We start from the raw sequence: 14,190 nt of genomic DNA, 5'->3' as shown, positions 1-14,190 counted from the left end.
GCCAATGTAGCGAGAAGATTTTTTTTCTTGAAACACTTCCGACTTCTGGTTTAGTAAAGGACAGTGTAAACAATGTCATTAAAGACAGATTAGCCTTGAAAACCACAACTATTCAACTATTCAGTGAGATCTTTGCGCGAAATGTTTTGATACAAATGCAAGACTCATGCGTTACCCTCCTGCCTGAAACCATGTAAAACAGTAAAATCAACTTAGTCCTATGATATTTTCTTTTCTCCCAGAGAAAATGTTTAAGGAATACATCACTAAGGCGCATGTGTGCAAGTGCATGTAAAGAAATAGTTGAGGTGCTTAGTACCCTGAGAATCTGGTCCCCTTCTTCCAGTCCTTCCTTGGCTGCAGGACTGTCCTCCAAAACTCCCGCTACAAAAATTCCAACGTCGTTTCCTCCAGCTAGCCGAAGACCAACACTTTCTCCCTTTTTGAACTTTACCAGCTTCATACTTGGCCTACAAGAGAAAATTGGTGGTCAGATGGCACTTGGCAAAATGTTACATGCATTTGAAAAGAGAATTCAAAGGCTTGACTTTGAACTAGACTTACACAGGTGGACAAAATTGTCAGCACCCATCCAAAAGAAAGAAACACCCCAAATTGGAAACTGAAATAACTTGTAGTAATGTAATCAATTGAAAAGGAGGACAAAAATTAGGTGTTGCTTAATTTTGTGGTCCTAAAGATTTAGTGAAGGCTTGACTGAGCTTTGTGTGAGCAGAGAGGATACCTGAGGATACTGTCATCATGAGCAGCGCTGGGGACAGGTGCGTCAGAGGGGCTGACTGGCAGGTCCACATCAGGCTGGCCAGGCTGTGCATACACAGGCTTTGGTTCTGCCAAAATACAAACATCAGCAGGTCAAATTCTAAACCATGGGGGGAGAAATCTGACATACCAAAGCCTTACATACTGCAATATGAATAAAAAATTATTCAGCGGGGACAAACAATTTATTGCACTTGTTAACAGACACTTAACTAACTTAATTGTCAAAGTAAATAAATAAATATAATTTAAATGCTTCTGAAAAACCTAGAGTAAGGAATGAAGTGCACTACACTGAATCTAAACAGTCCCAGATCTTTACTGTATTGAGCACCAGTTTCAGAATTATAATTGTTGCCAAGGTTTAAGTCCCTTTTATCATTTGATGACACGTTTCATGTAATTCTCACGTCCTTTCCCCATTGACAACAAAGGCTTGACAATAAAAGAAAAACTGTGTACCAGGCAGCGGAGGTAACTGTTTGTCATCTCTGGAGCTGGTTTGGTCACTAGACTGAGACAAGACACCATCATCAGAGCTTTTGACTGGCGTGGACATAGCCCCTGGTTTAGACTGCTCCTCATCTCGACTTCGATGACTGAAACAAACAAGCCTCACAATTATACTGAAATCAATACCAGAATGCTTCCTTTTGCTTCTTAAAGGGCTGAATAATTTGTTGTGTTTATAATGACATTTAGAACGGTCAAACCCATACGATTCAATTGCAATAGGAGAATCAACAAGAAAAAAATAATAGAAAAATGAATAGAAATGATTAGGGTTGCTCCGATAAGGGTTTTATGCTGCCAATTCAAACGACCATCGATGACTGAGATCTTCCAATCACTGCCAATACCGTTCATATGGATTAGCTGTAAAGTTTTCAAATTTATGCTTGCGCAATGTGAAGGGGGATCCTACACTAGGGCTGGGTGACTATGGGCAAACTTAAGAATCAGGCATCTCGTTTGATTTGCGTCCCACGTCTGAGACACACAGAAATGAGCAGGGACGCATAAAGGCTTGTGAATCTGCATCCACAGATGAACAGCATTGCTAACCCATGTATGCGTGTGTGTTGTCTAATGAAGTGCTTCAGCGAATCCTTATCCACTAAAAGTACAACTCCTGTTTTGGAGCTAGCGAGTAGCCAATCAGAGGCAGAGTAGGGCGGGTTATGGTTCCATAAAAACAATGGAGACTTTTTTCCAGACTCGATAAATTGTCATTGCTGTGGTAATATCCGGCACGCCACTCACGAAAGCAGTGAGCCGCTGGCGGAACAGCATTGGCTCCTGTAGATGAACACAAGTGAGACACTTTAGGGAAAGTCAACTAATTATTCTTAGCCTAAAGTACTCCGGTGGAGTGCTGGAAATCCGGCATATGATTTTTTTTTTTTTTTTTTTTTTTTTTTTTTTTTTAAACGAGACTGGCCCATGTATGTGTGTTAAAACAGAGCTTCCAAAATTAGCAATAGCGGTGACTAGTACTTAAAATACATAAGAGAATGCACAAGTATCCATGCGGCTCCTTTGAAACTGGTACCCGACTGGCCAACTGTCGTATCCCCACTCACCCAACACTGAGTACTGTATAGACATACAAATAAGATACTATTCATGGAATTTACTGCATGTTTGGCTGATGCCGTTGTGCTGGCCAATGTCATGCTGACTTTTGATCGCCACAGGGCGGACAAAATTGCTGCACGGGCCGGTAGTGGCCCGCGGGCCGGGAGCTTGACCTGTCTGAATTAAGGTTTCAGAATATAAGAATAAATGTGGTTAAATGTAATTGATTTAATGAAATTAAAATGTATGTTCTGTGTACAAAGAAAGAGAAAAAAAAAACAACCCTCCAAAAAAGTTCAACATGAAGAATCTAATCAAGGTTTAACTGTGTTTATCCGTTTGTGTGTGTGTGTGTGTATTAGAAGAGAGAGGTGGGCGGCACTGAGGGCTGTTGGGAAGAGTGAGGCAAGAAGGCCAAGAGAGAATGGCCTGTGCTACTTAAAACAATAGTTGAATTCCAATCTCATCACATGACTGCCTGCTGGAACAGCACTCAGAGCTTTTAAAAATAAATAAATAAATAAATTTTAAAACGTAGACCAAACCACAAGCTCCAACTAAACCACGTGTTACTCACGGTGATATCGACACACTTAAAGGTACATCAAACATGTACTATTATATATATTTAGTGTATATTGTATGTTTCATGCTCAAGAATGCCATTTCAAAGTTCCTTAAGACATCCTTTCCTTCCTCATTTTACAATAACCTGTGCATGTTTGTTTTACATCAGCATCAAGATCAAGTACAATTGTATGAGATTATTGTGGAGCTGGTGCTTATTGATAAAGAATTACAAATAATTATAACACTATTACAATAACATACCGGTAATTTGGAGAGAATGTGTACAAATGTTTGCACTGTGTGCGCAACACTTGAATGATGTGAAAACAGGGCAAAAGATGGACAGTTAGTGCTATGAATGAATTATTACCAATTATTTCACATTGCTCATTACAATTTACAATTCAACACATTTATTGTAAGAAAACATAGCATCTTGTCCAATCAAAATACAAATGACAACAATTGTAAACTAAATACATATTTTATTGTTCATAAAATTAAAAAAGATTAAAAGACAAAAAAAATAATAATAATTACTCACATGTATGTCTGGGTAAGCTGCACCATGATACTTAAGAGGATCTTGAATGAAAGTACCTGAGAAACACTATTCCCTACACCAAAAATAGACTCATAGCCTAATAGAAGGTAACCTGTATGAAGTGAGTTTTAAATGATTTGGTCAATTCAAAAACACTGAACAGTGTCTTGTCCAAAGGAAAAGAATGCATCTAAGCCCTGCAGCCAATCAGGTTAAACAAACCATCTGTCCTCAAGCAAAGCACTGTGGGAAGTATGTCAAATTCCTTTTATCCTTCTGAAACGGAGAGATAATAAAACTCTCTGTTACGTCATGGTCTACTGACAGGCATACTGTTATGTCCTCTTCTACCATTTTGGCCATAACCACAGAATGAAAACTGGAACAAACTGAATGTGATTGCATACAAAGTTAGGCTTAGGTCTAGAGTTATGAATTCTCTGGTATCTTATATTGACGTACAAATGAACATGATAGTTTTAATACAATTTGTAAGAAAGAAATAAAGGTAAAAAAAACAATCTTATTTAAAAAATAACATACACTATATATATATATATATATATATATATATATATATATATATATATATATATAATATATAATATATATATATATATAATGAATAGTCAATTACATGAAAGGAAAAATGAGTCAACTACAGCAGCTCAGGAAAAGGAACCACATTTTAACAGCTGCACTAGGGCTGAAGTGATAAGGCTTTAATATAAAAGCTGACTTTTTTCCCTCCATGAAAATCTGATTTTTAATGTTTTCCTCTTCGCTTAAAGAAAAAGCAAATGACAATGGCATTATTCAAAATAGGTTTTGTTTGTTTTTACCCTGTCTAGGATATCTGATACCAAAAAAAAAAACTTATTGCTGATGGACTAGTCTGGGTTTGGCGGTTGTCAGGAGAATGGCACTTGTCTGACTACATTGTGCCAAGTGTAAAGATTGGTGGGGTTGTTTTTCAGGAGCTGGGCTTGGCCCGTTAGTTCCAGTGAAAGAGGTCTGAATGCTTCAGCATACCAAGAGATTTTGGACAATTCCATGCTCCGAACCTTGGGGGCATAATTTGGAGCTGGCACCTTCCTCTTCCAACATGACTGCTCCAGTGCGCAAAGCAAGATCCATAAAGACATGGATGACAGAGTCTGGTGTGGATGAACTTGACTGGCCTGCACACAGTCCTGACCTCAACACCTTGAGGATGAATTAGAGTGGAGACTGAGACCCAGGACTTATCATCCAACATCAGTGTGATTTCAAAAATTCCCATAAACACACTCCTAAACCTTGTGGACAGCCTTCCCAGAAGAGTTGAAGCTGTTATAGCTGCAAAGGGATGTCACCTAAATTCATAGGCGAGTCAAGGCAGATGAGGGAATAACTGTTAACTCATAACTGTGTTAACTCATGAAAATACTGTATAATCCTTGTGATCATAGACCGGCAACCAACTAGCATCTCTTGTTTCAGCCAGTTGGTGAAAGGCTACTTTAAATAAGTGACAAGCTTGTTTCACTGCCCAGTCTTGTTTTATCAACTACCTCCAACCCTCTGAGACCTGTGCCAACAAGATGTTTAATCTGTTGTTTTTCACTGTAAAATGTAAATGCTTGGCGTCCAACAGTCTGACATAAAGGTAACGATCTGTTACATCTCTTGACGAGGGCGTCATTGTCATATTTTCTTGTATGTGTATCTTTTATGCTCTCCTGTGCAGCCACTAATTTACATTAGATTAGATTATATTAGTAAAGATAAAAACTGTATTGCCAAGATTAATCAATTGAATTGCAGATGTTGAGATGAGAAAATTTTATTAAAATTATGTCTAATGACACTGACATAGGCGGCCGACTGGTTAGAGCGTCAGCCTCACAGTTCTGAGGAGCGGGGTCAATCCCCGGTCCCGCCTGTGTGGAGTTTGCATGTTCTCCCCGTGCCTGCGTGGGTTTTCTCCGAGCACTCCGGTTTCCTCCCACATCCCAAAAACATGCATTAATTGGGGACTCTAAATTGCCCGTAGGTGTGAATGTGAGTGTGAATGTTGTTTGTTTGTATGTGCCCTGCGATTGGCTGGCAACCAGTTCAGGGTGTACCCCGCCTCCTGCCCGATGATAGCTGGGATAGGCTCCAGCACGCCCGCGACCCTAGTGAGGAAAAGCGGCTCAGAAAATGGATGGATGGATGGACACTGACATATTTGACTCGGCAACAATTCTGTGTTTGGTTGCTTCAGTGTTGGTTAAAATGGTTTAAAGCTCTTGTCAAGCAAAGTTGCTTTCAAACACAGGAAACTGATAAACAAGAAGATGGATCAATACCTACTCAATACCTCACTAAACCTTAGTCTTGGGGAGGCATATGAAAACGCACTGATGACTCCAGAGGGAGTTTGATGGTTTATGCATGCTATGTCTCCATCTACTGATGTATGCATTAGTGGTGCACAGTCAGCAGACCACCTGTGGGTGTGAATATGATCTATGCATGTCCAGCAGTGGGAGTGGGGATGTATCACTATGCATGTGTGACAGATGTGTCACATGTGTTTAAATCAGTAGTTTGCAAATGATTACTCCCGTACCTGCCATTAGTGATCTGCCGAGGTGAGAGCCGGAGATGGTCCGATGGCTCATTCTTGTCAGGTGAGCGTGATCGACCCCGGCCACGGGATCGACTGGAATGGTCTGATGTCAGTGAATGTATTTCCGAAATGTCTGTGAAAGTCAAATATCTATTGTATTTAAGTGTTCGGTAATACACATTGAAATATGAAATTAAATATGAAATATACACACACACACAAAATAGTAGGTACTGAATCATATACATTTGTCTATTGAAAAATAAACATGTAATCCTAATTACACTGTTACTTCCTTGAAGCCTGTTATCTCACCATCTCTATCCGAGTTATTGGCTGAGGGAATGCTGTCATCTAAATCAGGAATGTTCAGGAGCGTGGCTCGGTCATCTCTCTGAACAACCATTTTCAGCTTGCCCTTTGATCGCTCAATCAGCTTCTTGGCATCTATCAATGATAGGTTCTCAGTAACTGTGCCATTGATCTGTTGAGGGAAACAGATGGATAATCATTAAGATATAGTAAAAATCATATACAGCGTGCACATTGAGTGACCAAAGAATCATTAGAATAAGGATTTGGTACCATTAGAATAAAAGGATTGGGAATGGTTTACCTTGACGCGATGGCTTGCATAATATAACTATATCCAAGACGAGCTGCATCTATAATTTATCTTTTGTAAAAGATACTAAATTCTTAGTTTTGTCAGAGGGGTATTAATTCAAGATTATGTTTGTTAGTGCAGCTATAGGTCGCAGTGGTACAATTGTACTGCATTATAATAGTTTGGTGACTTCCATTAAATACATGAGTCCAAAATAGTCGTAAAGCACTACCCTGCGGTTTCCAAACACAATAATGAACACTTAAACGTGGTTACATTGAGCAAAACTGAACATTATTACTTTTGTAAAGGCAAATTATTTGCTACAGCTCATGTATACCATTTTATGTTTAAGTATGATTAAGAATTAAAAAAGCAAGTAGTCATGTTATAGCAGCTTGGTGCATGTCTTAAATTTAAAGAATTGTGGTGACTAAAAGTAAACTTCTAATCAGGGCACATTAACAAAATGATCACAATTATCACAATATTCCTAAAATAACAAATACAAGCATTGCAACATGATTTTGTTTTTTAATACAAAAATTAGAAGGGGAAAAAAAAAAAAAAAAAAAAAAAAAAATCCGTAAATCTATGTGCTTTTAGACATAAGACATTGTAAACAAACTCCTTGCAACAACCAAAGCATGTTAGACCGCACGAAAATGATGACAGCAGTGATTTATTTAATAATGGTGGGAATATTGGAAAAATATATTAATTAAAGTATAATAATAATTGTAAATAGGTGATTTATCTTATTTAAAATATAAATGTGACACAAATACTGTTTCTCCAATTCAAATAGATTTGGGTTGATGAATAGACAAAAAGGCAGTTATTTACACAAACACTTTACAGAAATTATTAAAGGAACATGTTTACAAGTATTATTTTAAGATGTCAATATTCACAACAATCTAACTCATATAGATATTCAAGTTGGCTATAATTAAGCTCAGGGATCTCGTTTGATGTGCGTCCCGCGTCTGAGACGCACAAAAATGAGCAGGGACCCAAAATCTAAAATAAATCTGCGTCTAAGAACGGAATGCTATGGATTAAAATATTGCGACGTGGTGCTGGAAATCTGGCGGATGATTTTTTTATTTTTTTTTCTCAAGACAGGGCTCTCGAATGGGACTAATTTGGTCACATATGCACCCGAATTTCAGAATGGTGCGGCTAAAAATGAAAGAGGGTCCACCTGTACGCCGAGCCATTTGAGGAAGAAATGCGACTTGAAAGCAGACACACAAAATCCATCTGGTCTCTCAACCAATCAGAGATAGTGAAGGGCGGATGGGCCCCTTCTGGTGATTGGCGGTATGCTTGCCTGTGTGCGTGCTTTTTTGCAGGCACTAACGTAGTAAGCGTCCTGAAAGCTAAGTGTTCTGACAGCGAGCCGGTCGCTGCACAGTTACAGAAAGCTGAGCGGCATAAATGGAATTAGATCCAAACCCTAACGCCACCGCAATGATGTGGGAACATTTTGGATTCAAGCCAAATGAACGCAGCCAACAAGCTGGTATGTTGAATTTCTATAACGTCACAACAAAGACAACAACTTAAAACCTCTTAGTGACAAAATCCATTTTAAACACAACCATCCCACCCAATTTCTTCAGCTGGGAAAAAAAACACGGTGGGACATTTCCCGTCAGCTTGGACTTATGGAAAACTTTGCCCAACAATGCAAATACAAACGTGACAGTATATATAGTGCACCTATGCTCACATTAAAAACAGTATATCGTTACTATTGTAAGAGCTGTAGTCGCTGAACATGTAATGTTGACAAAGCAGCTTTTAAAGCAGACCTGCGAAACACCAAAGGCATGAAAAATGTGACCAAAAACAAAATTAAAAAAAATTTGTAGAGGAGGTCTGGGGGGATCCGGCCTCCCGCAGAGATTTTTATTTTTTTTTTTTTTATTATTTTGACATATATTAAGCATTCTCTGAAGAGTACAATAAGGCAAAATTAAAAAAAAAAATCTTCACGCAGAAAAACATATTTACACTGCTCAAGTACATGTTGATGAACAAATTTAAGATTCAAATTAAATTTGCCAAATTTCTTTGCTTTTTTGTTCTGGCCTCCAACTTGAGCCTGCCCATCTCCACCTGCACCTGGTGCCTGTTTCAAGCTGTACCACATGAATAGCATCCTCCTTTTTAAGCACTCTCATTCTGGAAAAGGATCCGATTAAAATCATTGTCTGTTTCACTTCATTTTTCACTATTACCAACTTCAAAGGCTAATCCCAAATGCATCCTCTCCTTGAATCGTATCGCACACCATGTATCGAGATACGTATAGAATTGTCTTTCATTGGAGAGATGCACACCAATAGTAATAACCATATAAAATGTTATCATGGGTTTTCGGTAAACTGTAAATTGTTTCATCTAGGGCTGCATCAATGAATTGATAAAATAGATCACTAAAAATGTTGGCAATGAATTTCATGATTGATCCATTGTGTCACGGGATTATTATGTCAGTCTGTGCCGCTGCTGTGTGTGTGTGTGTGTGTGTGTGTGTGCGCGTGCCTCGTATTGGGGTGTGTGTGCTGTTCTTGCTGTGCGCGCTTTGGTATTTTAGGGGCAATGTGGTGCACAGATTCAGATAACTTCATCAAGGCCTCAGACCGGAAGAAGAAAGTTGCGACTGAATTGGTTAATAAATAACTTTTTCCCCCCCCCCCCCTCAGAGAATAGGAAGAATAGATGCCTGTGAGTATTACTGTATGTCTATGTATGTGCCTGCAGTGTTTGTGTGTGAATATTCGTTACTTGCTACTTTGGAGCTAGCTGTTACCTTGTCAATAGGATTTTGCATTGAGCTGTTAGCGTAAAGTTTGTGATGTGTCTACAACAATTATTTTTGAGTCTACTTCAACTGGAGTGTCAATAATAAGTCATAGTAAGCAAAGTTGGACTCTGAGGAGCATTCAGGGAGGGTTGCATGACGTCATACGATGCATTACACAATGCACTCTACCGTAATAAAATGAAAAGATTAGTGTGTGCTAATACACTACAACTGGGGATGAAAAAAAAAAAGTTTTTTTACTCCCCAACCCTGGTATTGAGCATGACCAGTTAGACTTACCTGTGTAGATTGTCAGTCATCGAGGTCAGGTAATCATCAAAGGTTGAATCAAGGAAACTGGACTGTTCTTGTTTTTTGAAGACATTACACCTTTAATCCAAAAGGCTTCTTCAATTCTAAATTTCCAGTGTGAAGTCCCTCTATTTATGCCTCGGTGTGTGTGTTCCCTGGGTTAGTCAACAATAGGGTGTTGCTGTTTTTGCCCCATGTGGCTAGTGAAACGACCGTGTCTCCATACTAATCAGTCGACAAGTCAACATTTTTATTTTTTTTTTAATTCATAATTTACTTTAAGAGCTCTGGGATTTTCATGCAGAAACCTGTTTGTGCACTTTTGTGCCAATTTGAAATGTGTTGTTTTTGAATAAAGGGATAGAAATTAAGAAATATTGTATTTTATCCGATTCATCGATTAACTGAAAAAAATATTAAATTAATTGTTAGTTGAAGCTCTATTTTCATCCCCAATGGTACCTCGTAAATAAAAAATTTGCACTCGTCAAGACTAAACCTTTACAGTTTAAGAAAGAATTTGAAACTTTTGATCGTTAATCTGATGTGCTTGCGTGACGAAGTATTGGCATCGCTCCAAAAGCCACAAGGCCTCATGGATCACTATGACACAATCAGGGCTTGAAGTTTACAGATTTCCGACTGCCTGTGACAAGTCAAAAATACTCACGGGCAAGCTAGTAAAACATACAACATTCCCGATCAGGCAAGCGTATGAAAAAAATTGTCATATGTAGTGATGTCACAATATTCACGTTTTTCCAAAATTAAAAGTGCCTCGATATCATTGTGGCCTTATCTCAGCATAAATAAGGAGCCTTTGCCCTTAAAATGACGTTTTGTGCCATCTATACGAACCCAAGCCACTTAGCCAGGCTGTAGAGCGGTTCACTTCCTCATTTGAGTGTAAACTCACCTGATTGGACGCGTGTGTGTAAATCTAACGAAAAACAGATTGACTGAATAGCCCGCGTGACCACAGCGTTGAGATGAGTGCATTAGCATTGCAACATGCTACGGAGTACTACGCTTGTCAGAGCGTTGCTTCACAATCGACTGGGCGAGATAGAGACGCCATGTTGTTCACGCCGGCCTCTGTCCCAGCAGACGCAGACCCACGGGCTGGGATCAGTTGCCGTGGACCTCCGCTTTGCGAAGCCAGCTTCCTGGCTCGTGGCGGCCACCACCAGGACACCCCGTGAGTCGGATCTCGGGATGTCGCCGCCGCCGTGAAATATAGCCAACATTTGAGTGCACTTGACCGAACAGGGCAAGCTCAGGTTTGCCACGGGCCCAAGCAAATGTTTTAGGGCACTTGCACTGACAATATTTCGTTTTTCAAATAAAAACAAATGATAATTTACAAATATATCAGCTTCTTTAACCATTTATACTTACTGCAAGTTTAAATCTTTTATACACGAGCTCATGCAATCACTGTCTATTCTCTCACCTTCAAAACAACATCTCCCTCCTGGATGTTCCCATCCCTGGCAGCAAGGCTCTCAGCAGAGATGTCCTTCACAAAGATGTGGCTAGCTAACCGCAGTCCATATTCTGCTTTCAGTGTTGAAATGTACATTTAAAAAAAAGAAAAAAGAAAAGAAAACAAATGTTAGCAGAGAACCAAGTGATTGCTGTGTGACTATAAAACATTTTCCACAGTTACCGTATTTTCACGACCATAAGGCACACTTAAAAGTCTTACATTTTCTCTAAAATGGACGGGGCGCCTTATAATGCAGCACGCCTTATGTTTGCACCGAGTTCCAAAATCTCACTCACGCTCACTTTCGACATCCCGGAGAACCACACTGTAGAGAAGAAGGGGTAGCGATATATATATACGGTAGCGATACGCACAACGGGGCACGAGAAGTCGGCTTTTACTGTTGTGCTTGGTTGCCATGGTAATGGACAGAAACTGCCACGTATGGCGATCTTTAAGAGGAAGACGCTGCCGAAAGAAAGGTTTCCAGCCGAAGTCATTGTTAAGGCCAATCAAAAGGGCTGGATGGACTAGGAGAAAATGAGAGAGTGGCTGAGTGAGGTGAGCGTAAAGAGAACGGATGTTTTTTTTTTTTTTTCAGGCGTCACCGTCCCTGTTGATCTGTGACTCCATGCGCGCCAATCTCACAGCCGCTGTGAAAAAGCAAGTGCAACAAATGAACTCGGAGCTTGCAATCATTCCGGGAGGCTTGATGAAGGAACTCCAACCGCTGGACATCGGTGTAAACAGGACGTTCAAAGTGAAGTTGCGAGCGGCGTGGGAGCGATGGATGACAGAGGCGAACACACCTTTACTAAGACTAGGAGGCAACGCCGGGTGAGTTACGCCACCATATGTGAATGGATTGTGGATGCCTGGACTAAGCTCACCCGAGCTTTCGCAAAAACCGGCATCATTGCTGAACACCCCCTTGGCAACGAGACTGAATCCGACAATAACGAGAGGGAACCTGGCATGTTTGATGGAGAACTTTCCCAGCTGTTCATTTCGGATACAGAAGATGAGGACTTTGATGGATTTGTGGATGAGGATTGATCAAAAAAATAACCTGAGTACATTGTTAAATACTTCAATAAAGTTCAACCAAACTCAGTTTTGCTCCCGCTGCCTTTTTAAAAACATACGCTAGCATGCATGCCAGCATATGTTTTTCCATGCCTGCGCCCAATAATACGGTGCACCCTATGTATGTGTCAAATACAGAAATAGACCCCGTAACTGAGACTGCGCCTTTTAATACGGTGCGCCTTATGGTCGTGAAAATACGGTAATCATTTTGACTGAACTCTGAATGCACAGTAAATCTGACTTATATTTATGGCTTTCACTATCGAATATATATATAATCGATTGGTCCATCGATTAATCAAATTCATCATAATTTATTTTGCATTAAAGTTTATTGCGCAATCATTTTTTTCCTGATTACGGTTTATTGATAAATCATTGTTGTTTATTTGGTGTTTAATGATTAAACAAAACCAAATAACTATTACGGTAAGCAATATCACAATAGGGTACTAATTTATGAGAAGCTCTGCTAGTTTGATATACACATCTGAGGTTGCTTCAGGTTCAACTACATGTCAATTACAGGTTACTCATACTACAGCTGAAAATAATGATTATTTTGTGAGAGATTAAACTGACTTAATTTTTCCATAAATTGATTATGATTCAGTTACTGGTTTGGTCCGTAACATGTCAGAAAATTGGGAAAAAATGTTGATCATTGTTTTCCAAAATAAAAGCAGATGTTTGCAAATGGTTTATTTTAATTAAACACAAATATTAACAGTCTGCTTTCATGAAGGACCACCGAAATCAGAGACTTTACTGTTGAGAGGCTGAAATAAGAGGATTTGGACAATTATAAATTAAACTGATTCTAAACAATTCATTGATTATAGAAATGGTTAATTTGATAATCGATTAGCTGTCGATTAATTGATGAATTATTGCACCTCTACTTCGATTGTTACAATAATAGAAAACTGTGTTGCGTTGAGACTTGTAAAATGTAACATTTTGTATTGTGCCCTGTCATATGTAGTCAGTTTGTTTGGATATTGTGTTTGTGTTGCTCACCTTCATTCTTCCGCGACTTGACAAGTGTGACCTTGGAAGGTCTGCTGGGAGCAGAGGAGGCTTGTGAACGTCGATCAGAGCGTGGTGAGATGCTCCTTTCCCGTGAGGCACTCTGATCCCGTCGTCCACTGCTGCTACGTTCACGATCGTGTCGCCTACTACTGCTCGTGCCTCCACTTGCGCCTGTATAGGCACTTGGGCCTCCACGACCACTGTGATGCTCATAGCCATCTTCCTCATTACTGTCGTCTTCCTCATGTTCTGACATGGTCTCCCTGTCCCCTGGTCGAGAAACAGGGATCTGTACTTTCCTTTTCCTCCGAATAGTCTGAGAATTAAAAGACAGGAGACATAAGGCACACACAACAGGCACTTTTCACACTGGCATCCCAGTAAATAGGATCACCATCATGACAGTAAAGCCAGAATTTATACACCTGTCCTTTTCAGAAAGAACTCACCAAAGTGGAACATTGCAGTGTTCGAAGTACGCATTTACACAGCCATTGTGGGGATATGCACTTGCAGTCCCCTCCAAAAATATTGGAAAGGCAAGGTCAATTCCTTTGTTTTTGTTGTATACTGAAGACATTTGGGTTTCACATAGAATTATTATTGAGACAAAAGTTTTCCAGCTTTTATTTCATGGTATTTACATCTAGATGTGTTGAACAACTTAGGATAGAGCACCTTTTGTTTGACCCCACCCAATTTTCATGTGAGCAAAAGTATTGGAACATGTGACAGATGGGGTTTTCTAGTTGCTCGGATTAAGATTGATTGC

At 39.6% G+C, this 14,190-nt stretch overlaps 1 protein-coding gene across 14 annotated transcripts in view; it reads right to left on the bottom strand.

Moving 5' to 3' along the window:
* The window catches only part of tjp1a (tight junction protein 1a), a 193,187-nt gene that overhangs the window by 49,389 nt on the left and 129,608 nt on the right, over positions 1–14,190 (bottom strand). For 7 of the 14 annotated variants that reach the window (XM_061670482.1, XM_061670488.1, XM_061670485.1 and 4 more), the window contains 7 exons: positions 13,407–13,734; positions 11,262–11,368; positions 6,387–6,555; positions 6,072–6,204; positions 1,246–1,382; positions 746–851; positions 320–470 (listed from right to left, as the gene is read on the bottom strand). In XM_061670482.1, the coding sequence (XP_061526466.1) occupies positions 320–470; positions 746–851; positions 1,246–1,382; positions 6,072–6,204; positions 6,387–6,555; positions 11,262–11,368; positions 13,407–13,734 (1,131 nt within the window). The remainder of the gene's footprint in view (positions 1–319; positions 471–745; positions 852–1,245; positions 1,383–6,071; positions 6,205–6,386; positions 6,556–11,261; positions 11,369–13,406; positions 13,735–14,190) is intronic. The other 7 variants (XM_061670484.1, XM_061670486.1, XM_061670496.1 and 4 more) reach the window with 1 other exon arrangement.

The sequence above is a fragment of the Phycodurus eques genome, chromosome 2 (genome assembly GCF_024500275.1).
Source record: "Phycodurus eques isolate BA_2022a chromosome 2, UOR_Pequ_1.1, whole genome shotgun sequence".
NCBI lineage: Eukaryota > Metazoa > Chordata > Actinopteri > Syngnathiformes > Syngnathidae > Phycodurus > Phycodurus eques.
This window is presented reverse-complemented; position numbering and strand designations above follow the sequence as displayed.